At 44.2% G+C, this 23652-nt stretch overlaps 1 protein-coding gene and 1 long non-coding RNA gene across 2 annotated transcripts in view; one reads left to right on the top strand and one right to left on the bottom strand.

Moving 5' to 3' along the window:
- The first annotated feature begins 12860 nt into the window (after positions 1–12860).
- LOC135984851 (uncharacterized) lies at positions 12861–19166 on the top strand. The gene is made up of 3 exons (XR_010605719.1): positions 12861–13021; positions 18648–18813; positions 19110–19166. It is a non-coding gene; the product is annotated as an uncharacterized LOC135984851 (long non-coding RNA).
- The window catches only part of LOC135984850 (sodium channel protein type 5 subunit alpha-like), a 226460-nt gene continuing 220952 nt past the window's right edge, over positions 18145–23652 (bottom strand). Inside the window, exon 28 of the mRNA XM_065627523.1 lies at positions 18145–22927. Within this exon, the coding sequence (XP_065483595.1) occupies positions 21693–22927 (1235 nt within the window). The 3' untranslated portion in view covers positions 18145–21692. The remainder of the gene's footprint in view (positions 22928–23652) is intronic.

Below are 23652 nucleotides of genomic sequence, written 5' to 3'. Positions count from 1 at the left end.
CAAGAGGATGGACCAGACTCCTTTCAGTGGTGCCCAACGACAGGATGAGGGGCAATGGGCACAGACTGAAACGCAGGAGGTTCCATCTGAATATGAGGAGAAACTTCTTTCCTTTGAGGTGCCAGAGCCCTGGACCAGGCTGCCCAGAGAGGTTGTGGAGTCTCCTTCTCTGGAGACATTCAAACCCACCTGGACACATTCCTGTGTGATCTGCTCTGGTGACCCTGCTTTAGCAGGTGGGTTGGACTGGATGATCTCCAGAGGTCCCTTCCAACCCCGACCATTCTATGATTCTCTCCTTCACGGACAGCCAAACTCGGAGAGCAAAGCACCCACGTCGTTTCAGTCCCACTCTCTGAACACCCTGAAATTATAACCACCTTGGCCATAACCCTTGAACAATCTTTTCTGCATATCTTCGTTAGGAAGAGCGTACTCAGAGCTGATCTATGTTTTTCATAAGCTTGTCGAGAACTACTGATGAGATCAGGTAATGACGATATAAAAATGCATGAGCTGTTATTTTAACTCGGAAGTTACTTTTCTCATCTCAGAGGGAACAGCCGGCACATTTTCTAAAGCGGCCTGGTCCTCAGACTGACTTCACACGTCTTGGGTTCAGGGCTCCCACAGGATGCCTTCTAATGCTCAAGATCTCTTCAGACGGCTGCATTGTGCCGTTCCCCATGGTGGTACCCACTCTCAGATCTGTCACTCAAAAGTCACTGTCCTTACTTAACATCTGATAACCACTTGTCTAATGACCTTGTGGGTTGACCAGAGGGAGGCAGCACATTGAAGCCTTAGTCCCAGATCAGGTCCTGCACTAACAATGCGTCCCTTGCTCCTTCAGGGGAGACTGAAGTCACCTGGACCCCAGTGCAGCTCTTCCCCACCGCCCAGACCACACATGGCAAGGAGAAGCTGAAGCACTCCTTAAAATCTTGGTCGGACCTGCCCTGAGACATTAGAGACTGGGATACCAGACAATGAGTATTTTCCTTTCCAGTGTCTTAAGACATATCTTGTCCTCATCCTTCAGTTAATGTGCTTACTGGGGGTCTGGTGTTGTCACCTCAAGAAGAAGTGGCACAATCCTGCCAGTCAATCACTGGCCTCTTCGAATTTGCTGCTTTCTGATCTCAGAAGCCATACATACCAGGCTTCAAGTGCCATTTAAAAGCCTGCTCATGTGCCAGCTATTACTTTCCCTGGAAACCAAGGGGAGCAGACAACATGCTGGAGGTCAAGGCTGCCATTTAGCCAGAGAAACGGGCAGATGGGAACCTCACAAATTGCAGCAAGCACAAATGCTTTTGTAATTTGCTCAGCAAGAGCAAATGCCACAGTCCTACACCTGGGGCAGATTAACCCCACAAAATTGGACCAGCTTGGGATTAACCAGCTTTGCAGAAAGGGTCCTGGTGGGTAACAAGTTGAATGGGAGTCTACTCTTAATAGTGAAGGTCTACCACATGCTGGGCTGTATGAAAATAAGTAGAGCTACTGTGCCCAGGGATGTAAATGTTTCCTTCTCTTGAGCCTCATAAGGCCATATTTGGATTACTGTGTCCAGTTTCAGGCTTCCCAATTCAAGGGGGATATGACAAACTGGTCCTCATCCAGTGGATGGCCACCTTGACAGTTAGGATGCTGGAGGGCAGAGAGTGTGAGAAGAGGGGGAGAAAGCAGATTTTCCTCAGCCTGGAAGGAAGAAAAGACTAAGAAGGCACTGCACTGCTGTTTTTATCTACCTGATGTAGGATCAATGAGAAAATAGAGACATATTTTTTTCCCAAGGAGCACAGCAAAACAATGAAGGGCAGTGGCACAATGTGCAGCAATGGAAATGTCAATTATATATAAGGGGAGGAGGGGAAAGTCCCCAAAAGAGTGATGCAGCCTGGAACAGGGACACAGGGGCTGTGCCATCTCTGTCCTTGCTGGTATTCAAAGCCTGAGTAGATGGGGCTCTGAACCACCCAATTTAATATCAGACACTTGAAGTACACTCTGCTTTGAGCGAGGCATTGGACTTCCAGAGGTCCTTTCCAGCCTAAATTATCCTATGATTTTATGGCACATTACTGACTTCCACTGCAGAAAGTTATAAACCACAGATTTTATTCTAAGAGCTCCAGGCAATCTTTCAGATCCCTTCAGTCTATACTTTTAAATGCTTGCAAGGTGAGGATTAGAGACCATTAATCTGATCCGGTATTCCCTGGGCAGCGTGGGAAGCAGAGGAGATATAATGTGTGCGCAGGAGCCGGTATCACCAGGGAGGCGCAGCACACTGAGGTCTGGGATTTCCCGTGTGCTGAAGCCTGTGTGCCAGGAGTATTGCACTGTGATAGCTGGGAGGTAAGAAGCAGCATTAGCAGACAAGCTGTGTCACCAGTCAGTAGAAAAGGATATTTGGGCAGGAGACAGCAGAAGGACTAAATTTCTGGGCGATGCTCATTGTGGGTTTAGCAGGTGTTGCTTGTGGTAGGAGGATGCCATGCCTCATGTCTGAGGCTAGACAAAAGGAAGAAATTTTGTACACCGAGGGTGGTGAAACACTGACCCAGGTTGTCCAGAGAGGTGGTGGATGCCCCATCCCTGGAGACATCCCAGGCCAGGCTGGACTGGGCTCTGAGCAACCTGAGCTGGTGCAGATGTCCCTGCTCATGGCAGGAGTGGCACTGGATGGGCTTTGGAGGTCCCTTCCAACCCAAACTATTCTGTGATTTTATGATTCTGTAACCTTTAAGTCAGCGACTGAGCTGCCACTGTGAGAGGCTGTAGCATCGATAACCCCTTAGCACGTCCTTGCAGGCAGAAATTGGGGCAGGCAGCAGCTACTAAAGTCTCTCCTGCCCACATCACTGTAACCTGCTTAAGCAACTGCCTCTTCATTTAGACCCAGCCCTGGTACAGGATGACTGGGCAAAGAAGGTAACCTTCACCCACCTCCTAGGAGCATTGCAAAGCATTTCGTTCTTCTCCTCCTCCATCACTTTTTCATGACCTCAAACTCCCCCGGAGGACTGTCAGAGTTTTGAATGATTTATTCCAGTAATGGCAAAAGCCCTGCAGAGCCCAGCTCCTTCGTGTCAGCAGCTGCTGGCTGTTTGGGACAGCTCAGGTCACCAGAGGGTGCTGCTGGGGCCCTCCAAGAACCAGCCTGGCAGATTGAAAGCAAAATAAAGGTGCTCTTATGCCCCAGCTCCTGTTTTCTGTGCGGTCACCCGTGTACTTTCAGGCAGGTTGGCCTTTTCTCCTGTGCACTCCCCATTCCTGTCAAGGCAGGCTGTGTAAATGGGCCTTTCTTTGCCGTCTCGGAGTTGCAGCATCCTGGAGAGAGACGGTGTGCTCTCCTGAGATTTTGCTCATACTCGTTCAAAAAGTCATCTGGCAGCCCCTCGGAGCAGGACGAGCAGGAGGGTCTGTAAGGCTGCGTGGGTGACCATGGATATATTCTTCTTCCACCACCCCAGAGGGTAAAGAAGAGGACATGTCTGTACCTGTGCATACGTGTGCATACGCACAAGCACTTATATGTACCTGCACAGATAGAATCACTTAAAGCCAGTAAAATACAACACATAACTGTCAAGGAGCAGCAGAGAAGTCTGTCTGGACCTTTTGGCTTCTTGTGCCTAAAGCTGCTGTTGCGACAGATTATCCTAGCTGTTTCTGAGGAATCCTTGAATTTAGTCTTACATGTTTCTATGCTCTTTGGTTTCAGCCGAATTAATCCTGGCTGTCACTCGAGTACAGTTATTGATGTTCTACTGAGAGATTTGCAATTGTGCATAATGGGGCTAAAGTCCCTCCCTGTGTTTTTCACGCTGCTTTCAGAGAGCTTCTGTCGGGTGCGGAGGAGTCACCGAGCATTTTGCAAAGGAGTTGCCTGAAAATGAATTCTGCAGTCCTAAATGAGCGGCTTTATAATCCTTCTATCTGCTTCAGGCTGTCTCAGATTAATACTATCTGCCAGTCACTTTCCCCCTCTCAAAAAAAGACACATATTTTTAGCCTCTCAACAAATCTGACACACTGGAGTTTCCTTTGTGTGTAATCCTGCTGTCACCATTTCTAAGTTGTGGTTTGTTTTTTTTTTTTTTTTAAACTCTTCTTAACTTCATATAGTCCAGGGCTAGGAATTTCAGATCAGTTATTGAAGCAGCTAGTGCTTCTGGATACATGTGCATTTATATTACTTGCAAGCGACACAGCCCTAAAAATTGCACTGGGGGAAAAAAAAAATGTATATGTAGGTCTGTAGAATCACAGAAAGACTTTTACTCAAGACAAGCTCCGCTGTGGAGTGAATTGCTCTCTCCTGCCCACGGTCTTAACGTGCCCTGTGCAGGCCAATTGTGGTTATATAATACTGGCTCCGGAGCAGATGCTGCCGTGTTCGGGACGGGAGATTATAGCTGGCATGCACAACTAATGGAAGCTTTCTGACAAATGCAGCCACCCCTGCCAGGCGGGGGATCGCGGCGAGGCGGCCGCTCTCAGCCTCTCGCTCGGCGGCTCTTCCCCGCGATCCTTCGCAGTTGGGATGGAGACGGGGACCGGAGGCGGAACGGACACTGCAAGGGGACACGGTGATCCCTTTGGAGCAGGCAGCCTTCCAAAGCAGCAACAGCAACAGAACCCAATAAACTGAGCAAATACTCTCCTGCTCAACTCGTGTGTGGCTGGAGGTGGACGAGGGGCTGTAACTGATGGACTGTAACAGTTGTCAGGGTGTCTCGTTTGGAGGAAGATGATATACCACATCCAGGATGGTTAGTGTGCTCCTGTGGTTGAGTATCTGATCGAATATTTCTTCGTGTTCCTTTGTGATTTGCCACATGTTTGGCGTATCGAGTGTCTCATTACCTTTTTCAGCGCCGTGACTTGGCTTTGTGGCATGTGCAGCGTAATGCCACCACAAAAATGGAACAGGTCCTTATCACAGTGCACTGGGTACAGCTCCGAGATAGGCTTCAGCACTTAGGTATCGAAAGGCTATCGGAACAATCCCGAATCTGCTCTGACTCTGCTTCAGAAAATCTCGCACGTGATCTTTTGGTGGCTTGAGCTTTTTCCAGGCAGGTAGGAGACGGGAGGGAAGCAGAAGCAAAATCTCCGGCTGCTGTTCACAACATCGCTGCTCCCATCCCCATCCTTGAGAGGCTTTCTGTGTCTGACTGATCAATGCCAATCCCCGCTGTCCCCGAGGGGCTGCAAATGCAGCCTCCCAGATGTCCTGCGGTTTGACAGACACGGCCCTTGCAGCCTGCTGGGCCTCCACAACCCTGGGCTGCTACATCGCGTTAAAGTGATGGATGAGGAAGAGCTGGACCCAGCGGATTCAAACCGCTCCTTGTCAGTGCTTAAAAGCTGCTTCAGATCTGGATCCCGTTGAAAAGAACTATCCAGTTTGGTTACCAAATAAAACACATCTATGCATAAGGCTAAATGAGCCAGTATTTCTAGTAAGACTAGTGTTTTCTGGTTTAATATATGTGGCACCATTGATGCCCTTACGCTACCTTTACAGAAAAAGCTAAGCCATACTAGGGGTAGGATCCAGCTTGATCTTTCTCCTCCCCAAATAAAATAATCAACAGGCCACCTCCTGCTTATCCCCATTTGGCCATTTCCAGCTTCACCTCTTCTGTTATTTTCTGATACCTGGCAAAACAGGCCTTTTTCTATCGCCGCCAGCATTTGAGTCAAGCAGAGAGATGAGAGGGGTGATACATACACCATGGGACATCCCATCTATCCATATGGACCAGTGGGAGGACTCCCAGCTCACCTCAGCCATTTCCTAAATCCACACTGAGAGTATTTCTGAGAAGAGAAAAAAGGAAAAGGAGATCTGAAAGGTATGTAAGTGCCTCAAATTTGCCTAAAATGTCCCTTGGAAAGGTGGTTCTTCCTGCTTTCCCATCTCAGTTCAGTACCCACCTCCACAGTCCTGAACAGTGACAGGTCAGATGTGTCAGACCTTCGACCCAGGGAGGATTGGACCTTTCTGGGCTGCAGACACATGTATTAACTTATAAGTGGCACTTCAGTTATTCCTTTTATTTTACCCTTCCACAACCTCCACACACATGCACTCCATCCATCCATTTCACAGAGGGCAGAGAAAGCAGACAGATTCCACAGGGGTTAATCTGCAACACAACCCTTTGGTTTGCACTTCAGGATCTTCTAGACCTTGGTACCTGAGCTTGTTTTAAGCCTGCTGGCTTGCAGCAATATAGTTAAAACAGCACAGAGTTCAGCATGGGCTTCATAATTTACCCAAGAAAGCAGATGCGTCAGTTCATAGAGGGCTCTGTCCTCATGTCTATGGTTACATTGCCACCAGCACCTGAGCTATGTAATGCCCATCTTGCAAAGACATGTCTACGTGATTCCGCAGCTCCCGGTAGTGGTGTTACCAGAATAAAATCTTGGGCCGCAGCCGCTGTCCAAACCACAAAGCCTCCCTTCCCTCAGTAAACAGCAGCTGCTTCTTTTCCCAGAAGCGACCACATTTCAGCAATGGGTGTCACAATGCAAATATTTTCTAACCCACCAGAAACACGTGGGCAGACTGTACTTAAGGGTTTGCGTTCTTAAAGTGAGAGATGCAAGTGTGGAGCTGGATGGTCTCACTGGGTTTATTTGTTCATAGCGGGTGCAAGAGCAAATGATCACATATTTGCTGTTTAAGAGCAGTGCTGTCAGCTGAATCCAAACAGTTCAGTCTGTAACTTATGCAAAAATACAAAAAAAGATACAAATGTCAGTCTGTTACTTATGCAAAAAGATTAGAAGCATTGAACCACAGGAGGAAGAGCAGTGATCCTCTTCATGAACCCAGTTGTAGCCAAAGAGTGGCACACGGACACTGGCACTGTGGAACTCAAGCCACATGTCTGCACCCCAGCTCCTCTGCTTCATTCGGAAAGCAACAAGAGATGGGACTGCAAGTTGTTGCGACTGCACAGGCTCTGACAGTCCCACAGACCCAGCAATAAACAGAGAGGCAATATTTCACTCTGTAGTGGGAAGGAAGCTATGGAAGAGCTTATTAACATGACCACTACCACCAAAATCCTCTAGGATTTTGTGGTCATTTTCTTTGGCTGTTCTGGGGAAAGCAAACATGACAGCAGGGCCAAAAAATGTTATGGTAGATCAAGGAGGCTTCAGGTAACAGCTTTCAGTTGCTGCTTCGCAGCAGGGTACTTCTTAACCCCCTTTTTCAAATTTTCATGAAGTTGGACATAGTTCGATTGTAAGCAGCATATAAAGAATATGTCCAGTTATTTGAAGAGATATTAGATGACCTTGATTCTATGTGGCATCAGCCACCTAGGGCAACGACTGTCTTTATTCATGGCCAGGGCTGGGCTTGACATACAAAGTCCCGCAGAGCATTTGCAGAGGAGCAGGAGGGACCTGGGCAGAGCTGGGGCAGCTCCTCTGCCGCTGCAACCAAGTCCAACCAAGGCTTGAAATCCGTTTAGCTTGAATCTTAATGAAACGAAAGGCAGATAAGGAAACAGCATATTCAGAAAGAAAATGACAGAGTCCAAATATTTGAGCTTGATATTTCAATATGATGTATTCAGCTAAAACTGCCCTTAATAAATATACATGTACTTTTGATTCAGTCAAAATGTTTAATATAAAGTTGACCAAAACATTTGAATTTGGGACTTCATTCAGTTATTGAAAGAAAAACATCTGATGGTTGCGCTTCTCTCACTGAAAGTCAGGGAAAGAGAATCATTGTTAGCCAGCAATGAGCTGGAGACCTCCATGCTGAGAGATGGGGATGGAAAGAGAATTAGAGCCACGGCGTTTCTGGAGAGGACATCAACATGGCTGATAGCCCTGGACTGCCATGTGGCCTCCTGGGAAGCATCCTGTGTCCCTTCGAGCCTCAAACACCGGCCACGAGCAACACAGAACAGACTGCATCTGCCCCGTGGCCAGAGGACATCAGTCGTCAGTGCTCTTTGGAAGGCATCTTGCAAAGAAAGGGGGAATCCTTGGCTGATTTCCCCCTCTCGGAGAGCTGGCTCTTGCTGAGCATGCAATCTTTATAGATACTCCAAGCGTCAGCAGAAAGCTAACTCCTGGAACTCACCCACTGCTTCTCACGCTGATTTGTGGCAGAAGATTACATTTGCTCTACATAAAAGCCTTTGCTTGTGCACAGCTGAATGATTACCCATTTTTAATGTGCTATGACAAGGACGACTGGGTCTTGAACCTTTTGGCCCTGCCGCAAGATCACTTTTAGCCTGCAGTGCAGTTTGAGTTTTCCTGCTGAGTGTGTCAGGAGACATACCAAGATTTCTTAGATGCCTCTTTGCTCTGAACGGAGGGACAGCTGCTGTTACGAGAGATGCCCAGAGCATCCTTTATGGATCAGCAGTAGTCATGCTGCATGCAGGGAGAGGAGGAAAGCTGATTTACTGCTGAGTCAGATGCATTTGTCTCACTTTGGCCTTGGATCCTGGGATGATGTTGCTGTCACTAGCAAGATGAGTTGTCACTAGCACAAGGAGCCTCCTGCCTCCCTCTGTAATCCCTTACAAACAAAAAGGAAAGAGATTGAGCAAGCAGGAAGGAAAGATAACAGCAAACTGCAATTATATCTTGGGTCACCAGCTGCTTGGGGCACGTTTCTAGCCCAGCAGGTTTTCTCCCCAGGAGTGGCGACAGCAGTAGCCAGACCATGCTTTGCATTCCTTGTGGTCATCTTCTTGCAAGACAGTAGACATTTGAACTTCATAAATATTAGATTTTGTGGTCACCTTGTAATGCAAGTGTAATTGAGCCCTTTTGTGGTTTTGGCTTCATTAATGTTGCACTCGTTTTTAGAGCATAAAATAGCCTACCTTTTCCATCCTCTGAAAATGAAGACCATGTTTTAGCTCAGGCAAATATCATCAGAAGCCCAGGATGGAGACGTGGAGTCCTCTCCAGGTAAATCACTCTCAGAAATTCCTCCTGCAGCCATGTGTTTCCATGTATACACACACTCCCCTACAGCTTTGTTTTTCTTCTTTTATGTTTTACAGTATGATGAGATTGGTTAAACTTAAAAAAAAAAAAGCCAAAAACCAAAAAAACCCAAAACCCAGACATCCATTCCACAAAGTCCTCAGTTCCTAGGAGCCTGCCAAGGAGAGTGTATTCTCACATGAGACTTTACTACACATTTTGGTGACTTGACAAATCAGCCAGGTTTCTCATCGAGACTGAACAGATGGAGAAGCAGCCTGTCTGGGAAAGTTCCTGGGTTGCTCTCCAGGTGTGTGAGCCCTTCGTCAGAGTGATTATTCCTATACCACTAAGTGAGACACAGCCAGGCGCAGACCTCAGTGCTGGCACACTATCTTCCAGAGTACAAAATTGCTCTAAGTGCTGCACCACTTGCTCCCTGTGTGGTTTCTGGTAGCAGTAACAGCTTGGTGGTGTCCTCAAGTCATCCCGTGCCACCCATATTTAATCCCCCTGTACCATAACACACTGTCCAATTTCTCATTGATTGTCTTCCATCAGCAGCTGCCTGTTCTACCCACATTTCACTTCCCAACAGCTGTTTCCCCTCTCAGAAGGTCTTGAAGCTTTAGTGGAGCCTGGTCTAGCAGCAAGCCCTGATAAGTGAACAGTGAAAGATGCCTGTTCAAATCTGTGTCAATTTGCATCTCCCAAGCATGTGTTTCAGGGTTTAGACTTTCTAAGGACTGCTCCAGCTAAGCAGGTTGGAAGGTGAGACCCTGCTCAGGCAGATCAGAGTAGAGTCCTGCCATCCTAGTGAGCCCCTGGGCAAGAAGAACAACCTTGGATTAATTTTGGTTACCAGCGTGGGTGTAACCTGTGTGAGCTGGAAACACTGCCCAAGATGTGGTCCATGCAGGTGAACAGACCTGCCTGGCTCACTGCTCCGAAAATACTGATGTCTGAGGTTAACAGAGAGCATGTTTTCATTGTGCTTACCTAAATCCTATAGCCAAAGTAAACCAAAACAAAACCAAACCACAATGGTCAGAAGTTAATATGTATCCTTATAAACAGGGAAATCAGTAGAAAACTAGCACTTGGGACCAGCGCAGGGAATCTCAGCAATTTTGGAGGGGTGGGTGAATGAAGCATGTCTCATGCTGGATGTGAGGCATTGACTTGTGCACACTTGTATGGCAAGTGCTGTAAGCCAAGGGACACTTCATTCATATCAAAGGAATCACCTTCTCATAGCCTTTGTCAGTGACACGACGCCCTTAAGAAAATCTGCGTCTTGCAAGCAGACCTGTCTGACCCCATTAGCTCGGGAGGGAGGTGAGTGTTTGGAATGGAAACTCTCATCCTGACTCTTTCAGAGACCAATAAGCCAGAGCACCAAGGTGCAAACATCAGAGTGACTCATAGCAAGCTGAGCTGAAATAGAGATGATATCGAAGCATTAATAACAGAATCTTTGCACTGCGGCATTTAGAAAACCAGCTTCAGTGATAGCAAAGCAGTGTAGAAAGCAGATTTAGAGGGTAAAGAAGCTGCTTTGTGGGACTGGAGAGCATGAAGTCTCTCTCGTTCAGTAAAGGGATTTATTTGCTGAGTAGGTGATAACATCAGACTGACATCCCTGGAGAGAGAGCATCCCTATTTAGGATAGCATCACGAGTATGTTTTGTCAGTCACTATGAAGGTATTTACATGCATTTAATCCATGCAGTCAGCTGGTGTGAGAGTCAAAGCTCTCAAATTAGAGCTGGGTAAGGACCTTAAGCTTCAGGCTCCAGGGATTTGAACACAGCTCTGAGACCAGAACCATGATACTTGCAACCATCAACTACCTACACCAAGAACGGAGAGAATTACAAAAGCTTAAATTGCTAATCGCAAACATCATCAGATAAAGAGGTTCCTACAGGTTTATGTTTTATCTCATTCTTTGCTCTGGGAAGCTCCCTTTAAATTTAGTTGGAGTTTGCTCCAGGACTGATTGCTAAGGAAGACACACCCTGGTTGCCTTCGTGGAGGTGATAACATGTTTTTACTGAAAACACCCTGTTTTGCCCCACAGTGGTTCTGAGCATGTGGATTAAATTCCTTTTGGAGGAAACTAAGGAGGGAGCACAAAGGGGTGTACTTTGCTCACCCTTCCCAATACATGTTGCGACACTGAACTGACTTGAGAGGTGCGAGCCAGCGAGTGACCCCCCACTCCCCATGTCACGTACAACCTTATAAAGCAACAGCCCTACTACCCCTGTTAGATTTGGACAGGGGCCACGTTTACCACCTTCTGTGGCCTGGGTAGCTCTTCACCTTCCCCCTGTCAGTGTCCAGGAGTGTTTCTATGCCAGACACTCCAAGAATGTCAAGGCCGACTAATCTTCAGGCTGATCTTCCCACCCTTCTGAGGGAGGCTGAGGTGTGAGGAGATCACAGCTGCTGGGTAGCAGGTTCGTGCTCTGGCCCCTGAAGCTATTAAGTCCTTGAGACCCTACCCAAAAATAATCTCTGCAGTCTTTGTGGATTATGATTCCCAGCGAATGCATACCGTATGTGAAATGCAAGACCTCCTCATGGTGCAAGAGCATGGGTCAACAGTGAGGTGACAAACTGGGGCTTTATCCTTGGTGGTCACACCTGACAGGCTTCCCCTTGCACCGTGTAATCCTGTTTCACTGAGGATGACTTCTCTTCAGCTACACCAGGGCAGCCCAATGTCAGGTTTAGGATAGGATCAGAATCATAGAGTCATTGAATCATAGAATAGTTTGGGTTGGAAGGGACCTTCAAAGCCCATCCAGTGCCCCCCCTGCCATGAGCAGGGACATCTGCACCAGCTCAGGTTGCTCAGAGCCCCATCCAGCCTGGCCTGGGATGTCTCCAGGGATGGGGCATCCACCACCTCTCTGGGCAACCTGGGCCAGGGTTTACCACTCGGTGTAAAAAATGTCTTCTTATGCCTAACCTGGATCTCCCCTCCTTTAGTTTAAAACGGTCACCTCTTGTTCTATCCCAACAGGTCCTGCTAAAGAGTCTGTCCCCATCTTTCTTACCGGCCCCTTTTAAGTACCAAAAGGCAACAATAAGGTCTCCCTGGAGCCTTCTCTTCTCCAGGCTGAACAACCCCAACTCTCTCATCCTGTCCTCACAGGAAATCCCACTTCACCCAGCTGAGCATTTCTTTTCCTGGTTAGCCACCAAAAGCTTGCAGCGAAATGAAGACCTCCTCCCGGAGCCCAGCAAGCCTCCATCTGTGAGAAGTTAGTTGGTTTCTCTGCTGGCTGCTGTTGTCTTCTCAGTGGAGAAAGTGGGATGACTCGTTTAGCCAGGCTCTATTGCAAATGCTGTTGCAAGGAACAGCCCTTTTTTTTTTTTTTTTTCGCCAGCCACACACTCCTGGCAAAAGGAATTCCACTATGGCAAAAACTTAGGCCTTAAACCGGGGCATTTTGGTTGTGGGGTTTTTTGGTTTGGTTGGCTTGTTTGTTTTGGGGTTTTGTTTTTGTTTGGTTGGTTTTGTGTTTTGTTTTGGTTTGTTTTGGTTTGTTTGTTTGGTTGGGTTTTTTAATTCTATACCACCATCCAGATGTGCAGTGTGCCCTGTCATATGGAAAGGACAGAAACAGCCTGGCTGTTGAATATTACAGATTTAATATTACAGAGTTTCAGAGAGGCTTTTCTCTGACAACGGGGAGAAAGAGGATTGAATTCAAGTCTCCCAGCACAGCCTTGAGTTAAAAAAAAAAAAGAAAAAAAAAGAAAAAAAAGAAAGGGGATCTTAATTCCTGTGGACATATTTTTTTTCCCACCTCGCCTTCTCTTTTGACTTACTGCATCACAGTACTTTGTGACACACTTTCTGGGAGGTGAATCCAACCGCTGGAGCCCCATGTGCAGGAGCAGATCCAGATTGCTGCCCCTGCACCTCTCCGCTGAAGAGCCTGCCCAGCTAAACCCTGCAACATTTCTTTGGGGATAAAGGAATACCGGAGCACCAGCCATGCAGGTGAGCAGTTATCTGTGCTGTGCACACAGGGAGGCATCCGTGATAGCCCTGCACGCAACTCTGAGCTGCTTGCATGTCTGCATTGCTGCTGATGCTATTGAGATGAACATCACCTCTTGCAAGCAATTAACACTAATGTCACCGCCACTGTGACACTGCTTAGCTTAACCCCTCACCCACCCACTACACTATTCAATAACTGCTCGTACCAAAGCAAATCAAGGTTCTCATGTACTCCTATCCCCTCACCTTGCCTCTCTCCATATTTTCTCAACACTTTAAACTTTTGATGAGAAGCACTTCACAAAAGTGAGGCGAGAGAGAGAGGTACACGGGCTGATCTTACTCCTGAGGTGCATAGCCACTCTCCCAGCTCCTCATGGAAAGCAAAAAATACAATCGTTTCAGCCTTGAGCATCTTCACATTTGTTAGCAAAGGCTATCCAACAAAAATCCAAACGAATCTTGAAGCACCAGAACTAACAGCATCTGTTTTTCTGTGTTTCATGCCATGGAATTGATGGTCCCTGGTGGTTAACAAGTGCAAATTAATTGTTCCCTCTACAAATTGAAGCAATTATAAGATCTGCCCTCTCCGTGAAAATGGTTTGTCTCTCCTTAAGAGTCCTTTATAACATTTCCTTGTTGCTGAAGCCTCACAGTGGATATCTCCTCAGCCATTTATTTTCACAAAACTTGTAGGAATTCAGTTGTTTTTGAGACTCTCACCCCTCCATCAAAAAAGACTGAAACAGGCCAGGGGGAGAGACACAGGCAGACGCCCATGGATGCTCTGAGCATGTAGCTTGTCTCCACAGAAAGCCAGACAAATCACAGAACCACAGAATGGTTGGGGCTGGAAGGGACCTCTGGAGATCATCCAGTCCAACCCACCTGCTAACGCAGGGTCACCAGAGCAGATCACACAGGAATGTGTCCAGGTGGGTTTGAATGTCTCCAGAGAAGGAGACTCCACAACCTCTCTGGGCAGACTGTTCCAGGGCTCTGGCACCTCAAAGGAAAGAAGTTTCTCCTCATATTCAGATGGAACCTCCTGTGTTTCAGTGCCCGTTGCCCCTCATCCTGTTGTTGGGCACCACTGAAAAGAGTCTGGTCCATCCTCTTGACACCATCTCAGCTTCTCCAGGTTGAACAGCCCCAGCTCTCTCAGTGTCTCCTCGTAAGAAAGGTGCTCCAGACCCCTCATCATCTTTGTAGCCTCCGCTGGACTCTCTCCAGTAATTCCTTGTCCTTCTTAAACTGGGGAGCCCAGAACTGGACATAGTGGCACCTGCTCTCCTTTGAGGGCTGATATCACCATCGATCTTCCCCTTCTGGGCAAGGGACTTCTGTCTCCAACTGCACAAGGAAAACAACTATCTTCACCCTGTTTCAACCACAGGCTTCAGCAAAGGCCGTGCACATCTGCAGCACCTCGGCACAGCCCTGCTGAAGCACTTGTCATGGCTACAAAGCTCCCCCTGCAACATCCAGAGCAACCCACCTTCAAACTACAGCCCCCCCACTTTGCCACAGGCTCAGGAGGACCTTCTTCTCTTCTGCTTCCCTCAAAGTCTTTCTCGAGGCCTCACACCAACTCCAGACGCCACAACAAATTCAGCATCCCTTCATTCCTCACTCCCATAATAAAAGAGCTTGTTTAAAGCTGCCTTGCCCTCTCTCTGCCTTGCTTTGCCTGTAGGCCAACACGGGTGGAAGTGGTGTCCACTCTTTAAGGATTAACGTGGCTGTGACTGGAAGCTGTAGTCTGTGGTCTTCAAGTCAGTAAAAAAAAAAATATATATTCCTTTAAGATTAAAAAAACACCTTTCAGAAATATTAGGTGTGCTACCCAAGCACTGCCATGCTCCATTGTGAGAAGATGCAAGCCCTCTGCCCCTTGTTTTTTCTAGAAAAGGGCCTCTATATCGGAGACAACTTTGGGCTTAGGGTCAACTTTTCCTTGTATCTGGGCTGCAATTGCACAAATATTTTCTAAAAGGCCATGCCTGCCTGATGCAATGAGCTTTTCTGCTTCTCAGACATCACCAAGACAAACCATGCTCCTGGTTTCATCCTGTAGGACTCAGCTGGTCCTCAAAAAAGCCAAAATATTCCTTTGCGCTCCAAGATGTCACTGAGGCCACCAAGGGCTAAATTGTCCTGTGTAGCATTGGGGCCCATGATTCCAGTTTTGTGTCCTCAGTATAAATAATTGTCAACTGCACTACTCATCCCTGAGGTAAAAATGAAAATTATCTTATTTGTGCTTGGTCTGCAGGTCTGGGAAGGTTAAAAATTAAGACAAATGTGAGAAACTGGAACAGTCTATATGAAAAAAGAGTTGGCAACCTGTCTCCCATAAGGGTAACTGCTAAATTCCCTTTGACTTTAGAGTAACTGGGATTTCACAGAACACACAGATATTTTAAAATACAGATACAAATTTCAAGTCACTTTTTCAGCACAGTAGAGCGTTTTAACTCCTTTTAGGGCCTCTTTGGATGGTTTTATCATAACTGTCTCAGTCTTTGGTCTTTTTCGCTTAAAGCCCCAGGTTTTATCCTAACATAGTTGTTAGAAAAACACAAAACTTGAAAATATGACCAGGACATGCTATTGAAGTTTTGGGGAAATAAAATCAATAATAAACCCTCAAACAAGAAACATTCCTTTTGAATTAAAATCTTACTTTCTAAGCCACTCTGGTGAAGTTTGAGCACTGTATTGTGATTTACAGTGTTGTGTGGCATTCAATATAGTTATTTTCTAGGGGAAAAAGACCCCCTGGTGCCCTGGACTGGCAGGGATTCACGACCTGACATAAAGCAATGAGATTCCAGGGACAACGACGGTCTCAGAAACTTTGCGGCAGCAAAAGTACATGGGCCAGGAGCCGCTTGAAGTCCTGTTTGTCAGCTGGCTAAAATAGCTCAAGCGGAGGTGCTGACAAACCCATCCCCACACTGCAGCCCAACACCTCCAGCCCTCGCGGGGTTATCAGTGACGTTTGACTCCGAAGCATTTTTTTGCTTGCTGCCAATAGCTATTCCCTTTAGACTATGTGCTTTCGCATGCTTTCCCTTTGACACGGCTGCTATTTCTTTGCAATATGTAAACACTCAGAAGGATTTCCATGTTTGTTCTTTACCCGGCGCAGACGGACTTTCACAGCTCGCTGGGAGAATTGACGTGAAGAAGCAGCCGTTTCGCAAGCATTTGATTTTTGAAATTTTTTTTTGTGCTGTTCTCCTGTCTGTTTTCTCATGTTTTAAATCCAGTTGCACTCTTGTTGCAGCACCCCAGTACACAGCAGAAAAATGCGTTGCTGTTGTCAGAAACATGACACTTACTGTCATCCTACATGGGTGTCCTTTAATACTAGAGCCCAGCGGAGGCTTCACACTGCAAAGCATTTATTTTTCATTTCTCCTCTTCCTACAGCAACTTTTGATGATTATAAAAATCCTCTCTAGATCTAAAGCAAGCTCTAATGTGTGGCTTTTTCTAAGAAAGCTGCCTGAGTTTGCCCGCACTGCTGTAACTGTCTGTGCTAACTCGGACTTATTTCCAAAATGATCCTAGTGTTTGGTAAACCAATTTGCATCAAAAGTAAAAAGGAACTGAAACCACTAAAAAAACCTCAAGATGAATCTGGAAATTGCAGGACCTGACTCTGAACTCACAGATTTCACACAGGTTCAATTTAATAGATCTGTGGCTTTGTAAAATCAACATAATTTGACTGATTTGAAAAAACCCGAACCTACAAAAATTTGCATTAACTGAGGAGCCAGTCCTCCAGGTTCCTTGCCAACTGTTGGAAAACAAGAAATCCCTTTGGCAAAAATGGTCAATATTATTTGGTATATCATCCTGAAAAATGAAAAATCTGAAAGCCTTTGGAAACTTCCTCAAGATCTGCATGAAAATAATGAAAGGCCTATAACCCAAAGCAGGCCCTAGCACAGTGATGGGAACACATGTATAGGAGTTAGGTTATTCTGACAAAAATATACATGTAGAAATTCTCATAGTGCGGATTATGACCCAGGAATTCCTTCCCATGGGAATTTTGACCACAAATTCTAACAAGGAATTTCCTTAACTAACCTGAACAAGTCTCTATAGAGAGTTCTCATTTCACCAAACTGCACCTTCCAACCAAAAATATCTTGCTGAAAATTTTCCAGATTTTTTTCTATACACACAATTAACCAGAAGTCATATTATTATATGACACATCTTAGCAAAGGCTAATTAAAAAAAAAAAAAGTCTTTTGCACAAGTTGGACTTCCCCAGGTTAATGTAAAACATGACTATAAATTGATTTTAATAAACTAATTCAAACGACTGAGCGGATTTTTTCAGCGCAGTTAAAACCAGCTCAATTTTGTTCCGTGTTAATATGATTAGGAACCTGCCACGTTTAAACAGAAATCAGAGCACTGAAATTGGGTAACAAAATTGGTGCTACCCTGAGTGAAGATATGGACGATTCATTCAATGCTGGTAACAGCTAAGGGTTGTCTGTGTCCCTTCTGAAGCTCCTTCCTGGATTAAGACATGGCTTGTGTTGAGAAGGATGCTACTTGTTGTTTAATACGAATTTTAACAAATGACTAATATAACTAGAAAGCAAATCTATATAATTAAACTGGAAAGGCATTCATATTAGCATTAAGAAAATATCATTTTTATATATATATATTTTTAGTCTGTAGGTGGGATCCCATTTTTCCAGTAAAACCCTTCCTCCTCCAGCTAATTCTACTAAGCAGGTGGAGTTGAAATATCAATGCTGGGCTCATCCTGTAAGTTACTCTCTTTGAAGAGAAGCTTTAGAATCTGCTTCAAATTCATCTGAAGTACCCAAAAATTATCCATCGATTTCAACAAGCTTTGGCTCAAGCCTTTAATGCCCTGTTGTTAGCCTTACAATGCAAGATGAACTGGAAGGGCTTTCATTGACAAGCCTTCTAACAAAAGTCACCACGCATTTCCCAATCAAATGTGCTGAAAAAGAGTCAGACAAATAGTAACATAGATGTTGATAAAATAACCCCCCAAAAAAGGCACAGGAAATATTTGTTATCCTTATTTATTTAATAAAGAAACATAATAAACTTGAATTTTTCCAGGTACAAACAACTTAGTATCTCCTATGATATTGGCTGATATTTTCCTTGCTCTTTTTGTAGCTTGAGTGATTCATGTGGTAGCCTTTATTGAACAAATCAACAGAAAAAATGGCAGCACTCACCATGCTTATAGACAGCGTGGGCCAACTATTGAGTTAGTGTCTTTAACTAGATCACTGCACTGAGAGGTTGTATCATTGCTCGATTCAGATCGGTATCTCCATTAAAAAAGATCTGCAAGTGGGGTTATTCGATGTTTTTGAGGGGAGTTCTGCACACCATACAAAGATACCATTCCCTCTTCAGCTCTAAAGAAATGTACCACAAAACAAGAGAAAACCCAATAGAAACCCAACCTTCCATTTACAAAGGTTTTGAAAGTAATTTACAATTCAGTTTTAGAAAGTTGCACTGTAAACATCTATAGTTAAGACCCTCTTTCAGGTTGGTTTTTTTTTGCATTGTGATTACTTTTTTCTTACAGGTTTTGGGTAGAAGACAGAACCGTTTGTAATTGCATCAGTACTATAGGATCTCACAGCAATGATAACAAAATATTCAACACAAGGGTGAAATGACCAGAGGAAGAGCTCTTCTCTAATATAATCAGTGACCTGCTAATCATCCCATTACATCCTGTTCATTACTGGGTATGACTTTTAGTATCAGTCAAATATTTTCTAATATAAGTTGCAAATAATTAAAATATTTAAAACAGCATGATCAACACCGCACTGCTGAGCACTGGCTGGCTTTTTCCTAGGTTTTCGAACAATTTATATTGCATGTGGAAAAAATCAGATAAATGCCTTTTTTTGTAGTATTTTTCCCTCTTCTTTTATTCTAAAGCTTTGAAAGGAAAATAATGTTACCAGTTGTCAGCCAATAAATGCTTGTTCAGCAAGTAATGAATGTACTATTTTCTAATTAAACAATTTCATTATAGGCAGCAGCTCGTTGCTAATGATCAATAAATCCCATTGAGAAGAAAACATTTTAATCAGTAAGTCATGTCCTCTGAGTGTCAGCCACTCTATAAACTCACAAGATACATATATGTGTATAGGTATAAGTGTGTGTGTGTGTATATATATATATGCATATAAATATAAAAATCGCATACTCTTTCTGGGTGATATGTACAGTCAGAATAACATTACAGCATAAATACACAGGGAATCTGTATAAAGTTTCTCTAATTTGAGAAGCCTTGAGCTTTTTTTTTTTTTTTTTGGTGGGGTTAGGGGTGGGGAGGGAGGAAAGAATAGTGTGTTTTCACTTTAAGGAATGAACAGCAGTTCCCTTAAGTTAGAATCTAATTACATACAAGATTTAAAGGCAACAAAATCCCTGGAGGAACAGCCCTATGTTATATACCATAGACATGGGGTTAAAAGGGCAAGAGAGCATGATTATAATAATACTTATATAGTACGTTTCATTCCCTTATAGCACTTTGCAACCAGAAAGTCTTACAACACTCCTGTGAGGTAGGTAAGTATTATTATTCCCATTTTACAGATGGGTAAACTGAGGCACAGATAGGTTAAATTATTTGCCTAAAAATCATGTAGTAAGAATTAGGAATAGACCCCAGGAATCCTGATGGCAAATCCTCTGAATTAACTGACAGACCACTCTCAAGTGAATGCCTGAGACACCTCTCAATGAATGGAGAGAATATATTAGCCCATATTTACACAGATACATCATCATCCTTTTGTCATGTTGTATTTACATATTCTGACTTGTTTAGAGGACAGATAACAATGGCCATGGATAAACTTCACTGCAACATATAGCTTGAATTCTTGTTGCCAACTCCATGAGGATTTTGACTCCTTTACAACCTGGGATGTAACTAAATGTCAATGACAATACCCCTTAGATACATTCTTGATATCCTTGCTTCTCCAAGGTGAAAAGCACAATTGCTCTTCCTTAAAGTGCAATGGCTCATTATAGAAATCTCAAGATTTTCTACAAAGTCCAACCAAACCCAAATACAGTCAGTCTGAAAGTGAAAAAGAACTTGTCTGTAATTACGGACTTGTCTCTGTATTCCAGAAATGCTTTCTCACATTTGATTGAGGCTGAAAATATATAATAATAAATAACAATCTATGTTAGCACGTAAAGCCTCTAATACTTTTCTACAGCCACACACCCACCTTTCACCCCATTCTCATTTCTTTGGCCTGAAGCTGATGGATACATCAGCTGTAAATATTCCTTTGCCTGCAGGAATGACGATACTTCCATTTTCTAGTAAATTCTTTTTATTAGTTCCTGTATTTCTTCTCCTTCCCCAGTAATCTAACTGTACCATCTGAGAAAACGAACGGTGGACACCGAGTAGAAAGGATTCAAAACCTCAAAATTTACATACAGGTCCAGAGGCAATTCCCCTCCCACGTTCTTGATCACACTGTCGCAGCCGTTCTGCACGGCCCAGTCGGTGTTGTTTATATTATTATTATTACCATTAGTAGCAGTAGTATTTCTGGAGTAATGTTGATGCGCAGTTTCCAATAAGGCTGCTTAGCTCAGTGTTCCTGGGGAAAATGTAACCTATTCCACTACCTTAACAGAAACTTTGCCAGTGTAGATGGTGCTTTGGAGCACGACACACAAACGTGATGCGCTATTTCTATGGCGAGTTTGATTGCGGTATTCAAAGCAGATTCTTGAAACATACTAAAAAATTAGTGCTTTTATTAACAGTTTTACAAACAGAATCCATTATTGTCTAGTTTCCTGAAGAACAAGCCATTTCTCTCATTATTTTGACATAATTTCCTTTTTTTTAAAAAAAAAAAAATTTTTTTTTTTGTATTTCTGCTGATGAGCAGTTGCAAGTCCCAAGAGGGAGGGCTTAGTGTAATAAACAGTTAAAATGTTGCTAATTTGATAATTTACTTTGCAAAAACTTTCTTCTTCAAACGATGGGGGTCCCGCAAGTTCCTATTACCTTGACTCAGAGTTCATCATGAAGAGTGTGAGGATCATTAATCTCCATGGAAAAAGAGACATTTTTTTTTTAAGTAAAAAAATATCAAATATAATACATTTATGAAAGACCATTCACAACATACACAGTAAGTGTTACATTTCGCTACAGCAGCTGTGATATTTTTTTTTCTCTTTAGAACGCAAGGTCATACATTGCCATAAGTAAACACACTAATATGAGTAAGACCTTAAATGAATGTATACAGCCAGGCTTTATCTGTGGATAGATATACACTGTGTTTACTGTTTTAAAGTCTAGCATATTCTTATTCACACCATTGATATAACAGCTATGACCCTGCAAAGATTCTTCCTGTGCATATGTAAATATAAATATTGAGCCAAGTCAAAAAGAGCAGAGTCAAAGGTTATATGACTTATTAGACTCCTGTAGGTAAGGGTAAAAACTCCATTATTTCTTTTGCAACTAATGTTTAATAAGAAGGCTGCTTCAATCGTTGTGTAGTTACAGCATTACATTCTGTAAACAGTATTTTAAAGCATTCTAAACAAACATTTAAACAATTGATTCTTTATCCCTGTCCGGTGAGAGCAGACAGTCGATAGCCTCATCACTTTTGCTCGAGTCCGTCATCTTCAGCTGCAGATTATCACTTGTACCTCTGGTGACACTGTCGTAGGATGGAGGGAAAGACGTGGAGGACAGAGTTTCTGATTTGTCTATTGGCCTGCCGTAGTTTTCGTTCATCATGAATGCAATGAGACCCTCCTTCTCGGGTGCATCATCCTCAAGGATGCTGCCGTCAAAAGTTCTGTGGCGGTACAAGTAAGACGCTTGCTTCATGGAGCGCCGAAACAAATGTCTCCTGTAGGCCCGTTGGATGATGATGGCGGAGACCTCTTCTTGTTTCCGTCTGAGAGTTGTTGTAATTGGTTCGTAAGAGATCTTAGATGGATTCGCTGCCATGAACTTTTCTTCCATCTGTATTTTAAGGGCATCCATCTCTCCAGATTCTCCTAGCACCCGTTTCGTAAAAGCAAACAAAATATCCAAGCAATGGATCCTATCTCCACTGACCATGGGCAAGTCCATTGCTATGAGTTTGATTTTGTTTGGTTTCGCTATGCGCAAAGGTTCTGACAGTGCGTCTGCAAAGTCTGAAAGTGCAGAATACTCAATAAACTGAGTGGCTTCAGGGTCAAACTTCTCCCAGATTTCATAGAACATATCAAAATCATCCTCACTTAGAGGCTCTGTACTTTCCTCAGTGGCTACACTGAAGTTCTCTAAAATAATGGCTATATACATGTTTACAACAATGAGAAATGATATAATGATATAAGTAACAAAGAATAAAATCCCTATGGCAGGGCTCCCACAGTCTCCCTTCGAACCATTTGCATTCGGAAGGTTTGGGTCACAATACGGTGGTCCGGTGTTTAAAATAGGGTTGAGAAGACCATCCCAGCCAGCTGATGTTGTGATTTGGAAGAGACAGAGCATGCTGTTAGCAAAGGTTTGGAAGTTGAACATGTCATCAATCCCATGCTCCTTCTTAACATAGGCAAAGTTAGCCATGCCAAAAATGGCATAAATGAACATGACCAGAAAAAGCAAGAGTCCAATGTTGAACAGAGCAGGTAGGGACATCATTAAGGCAAACAGGAGAGTTCGAATTCCTTTGGCTCCCCGGATGAGTCTTAAGATCCGGCCAATCCGAGCCAAGCGAATGACTCTGAAGAGTGTGGGAGAGAAGAAATATTTCTGGATGATGTCAGAAAGTACAGTGCCTTGAAAAGAGGCAAACAGAGAGTTAGTACATGGAAAATAATCATAGGATTGTTTTGGTTGGATGGGACCTTAAAGATCATCTAGTTCCAACCCCCCTGCCATGGGCAGGGATACCTTTCACTAGATCAGGTTGCTCAAAGCCCCATCCAGCCTGGCCTTCCAGGGATGGGGCACCCACAACTTCTCTGGGCAGCCTGTTCCAGCGCCTTAGCAAGAATATCTTCCTTGTATCTAATCTAAATCTAATTTCTTTCAGTTTGAAGCCATTACCCCTTGTCCTGTCACTACATGCCCCTTCATCTATTCTCTCCTTCAAAATGGAAACTATATTGGAAGAGCCACATTTCTGAGTTCCTTCTGCTCACTGGATCAGTTGATCATCTTCCAGTTGCTACTTTATTTCCAACTTCAATGAAAACTCTTTTGGCAGGATTTCAGATTCGCATTTGACGTGCATTTCTGTAACACCTAACATGTGATCTATCGTTGGGGCTGCAGGACAGCATAAAGCACAAATTCACAATAAAACTACGTGTCTCTGTTTCTTCCCTTGGCTGGATGAGGCTTTGGAGCTCCAGAGGCAACAGGACTGAAAACAGCCAGGCCCACTGCACCTGCCCAAACCTGCCCTGAAGGGCTATTTCACACTGATGTAATAAAAAGTAAATAGCAAAAAACCAGCAGTCTGCATGTGCCCTTTTCATGTGGCTTTTTTACTCCTCTT

Source organism: Caloenas nicobarica, chromosome 2, assembly GCF_036013445.1.
Source record: "Caloenas nicobarica isolate bCalNic1 chromosome 2, bCalNic1.hap1, whole genome shotgun sequence".
Classification (NCBI taxonomy): domain Eukaryota; kingdom Metazoa; phylum Chordata; class Aves; order Columbiformes; family Columbidae; genus Caloenas; species Caloenas nicobarica.
Note: the sequence above shows the minus strand (reverse complement) of the source record. Positions and strands in the feature narration are given on the sequence as shown.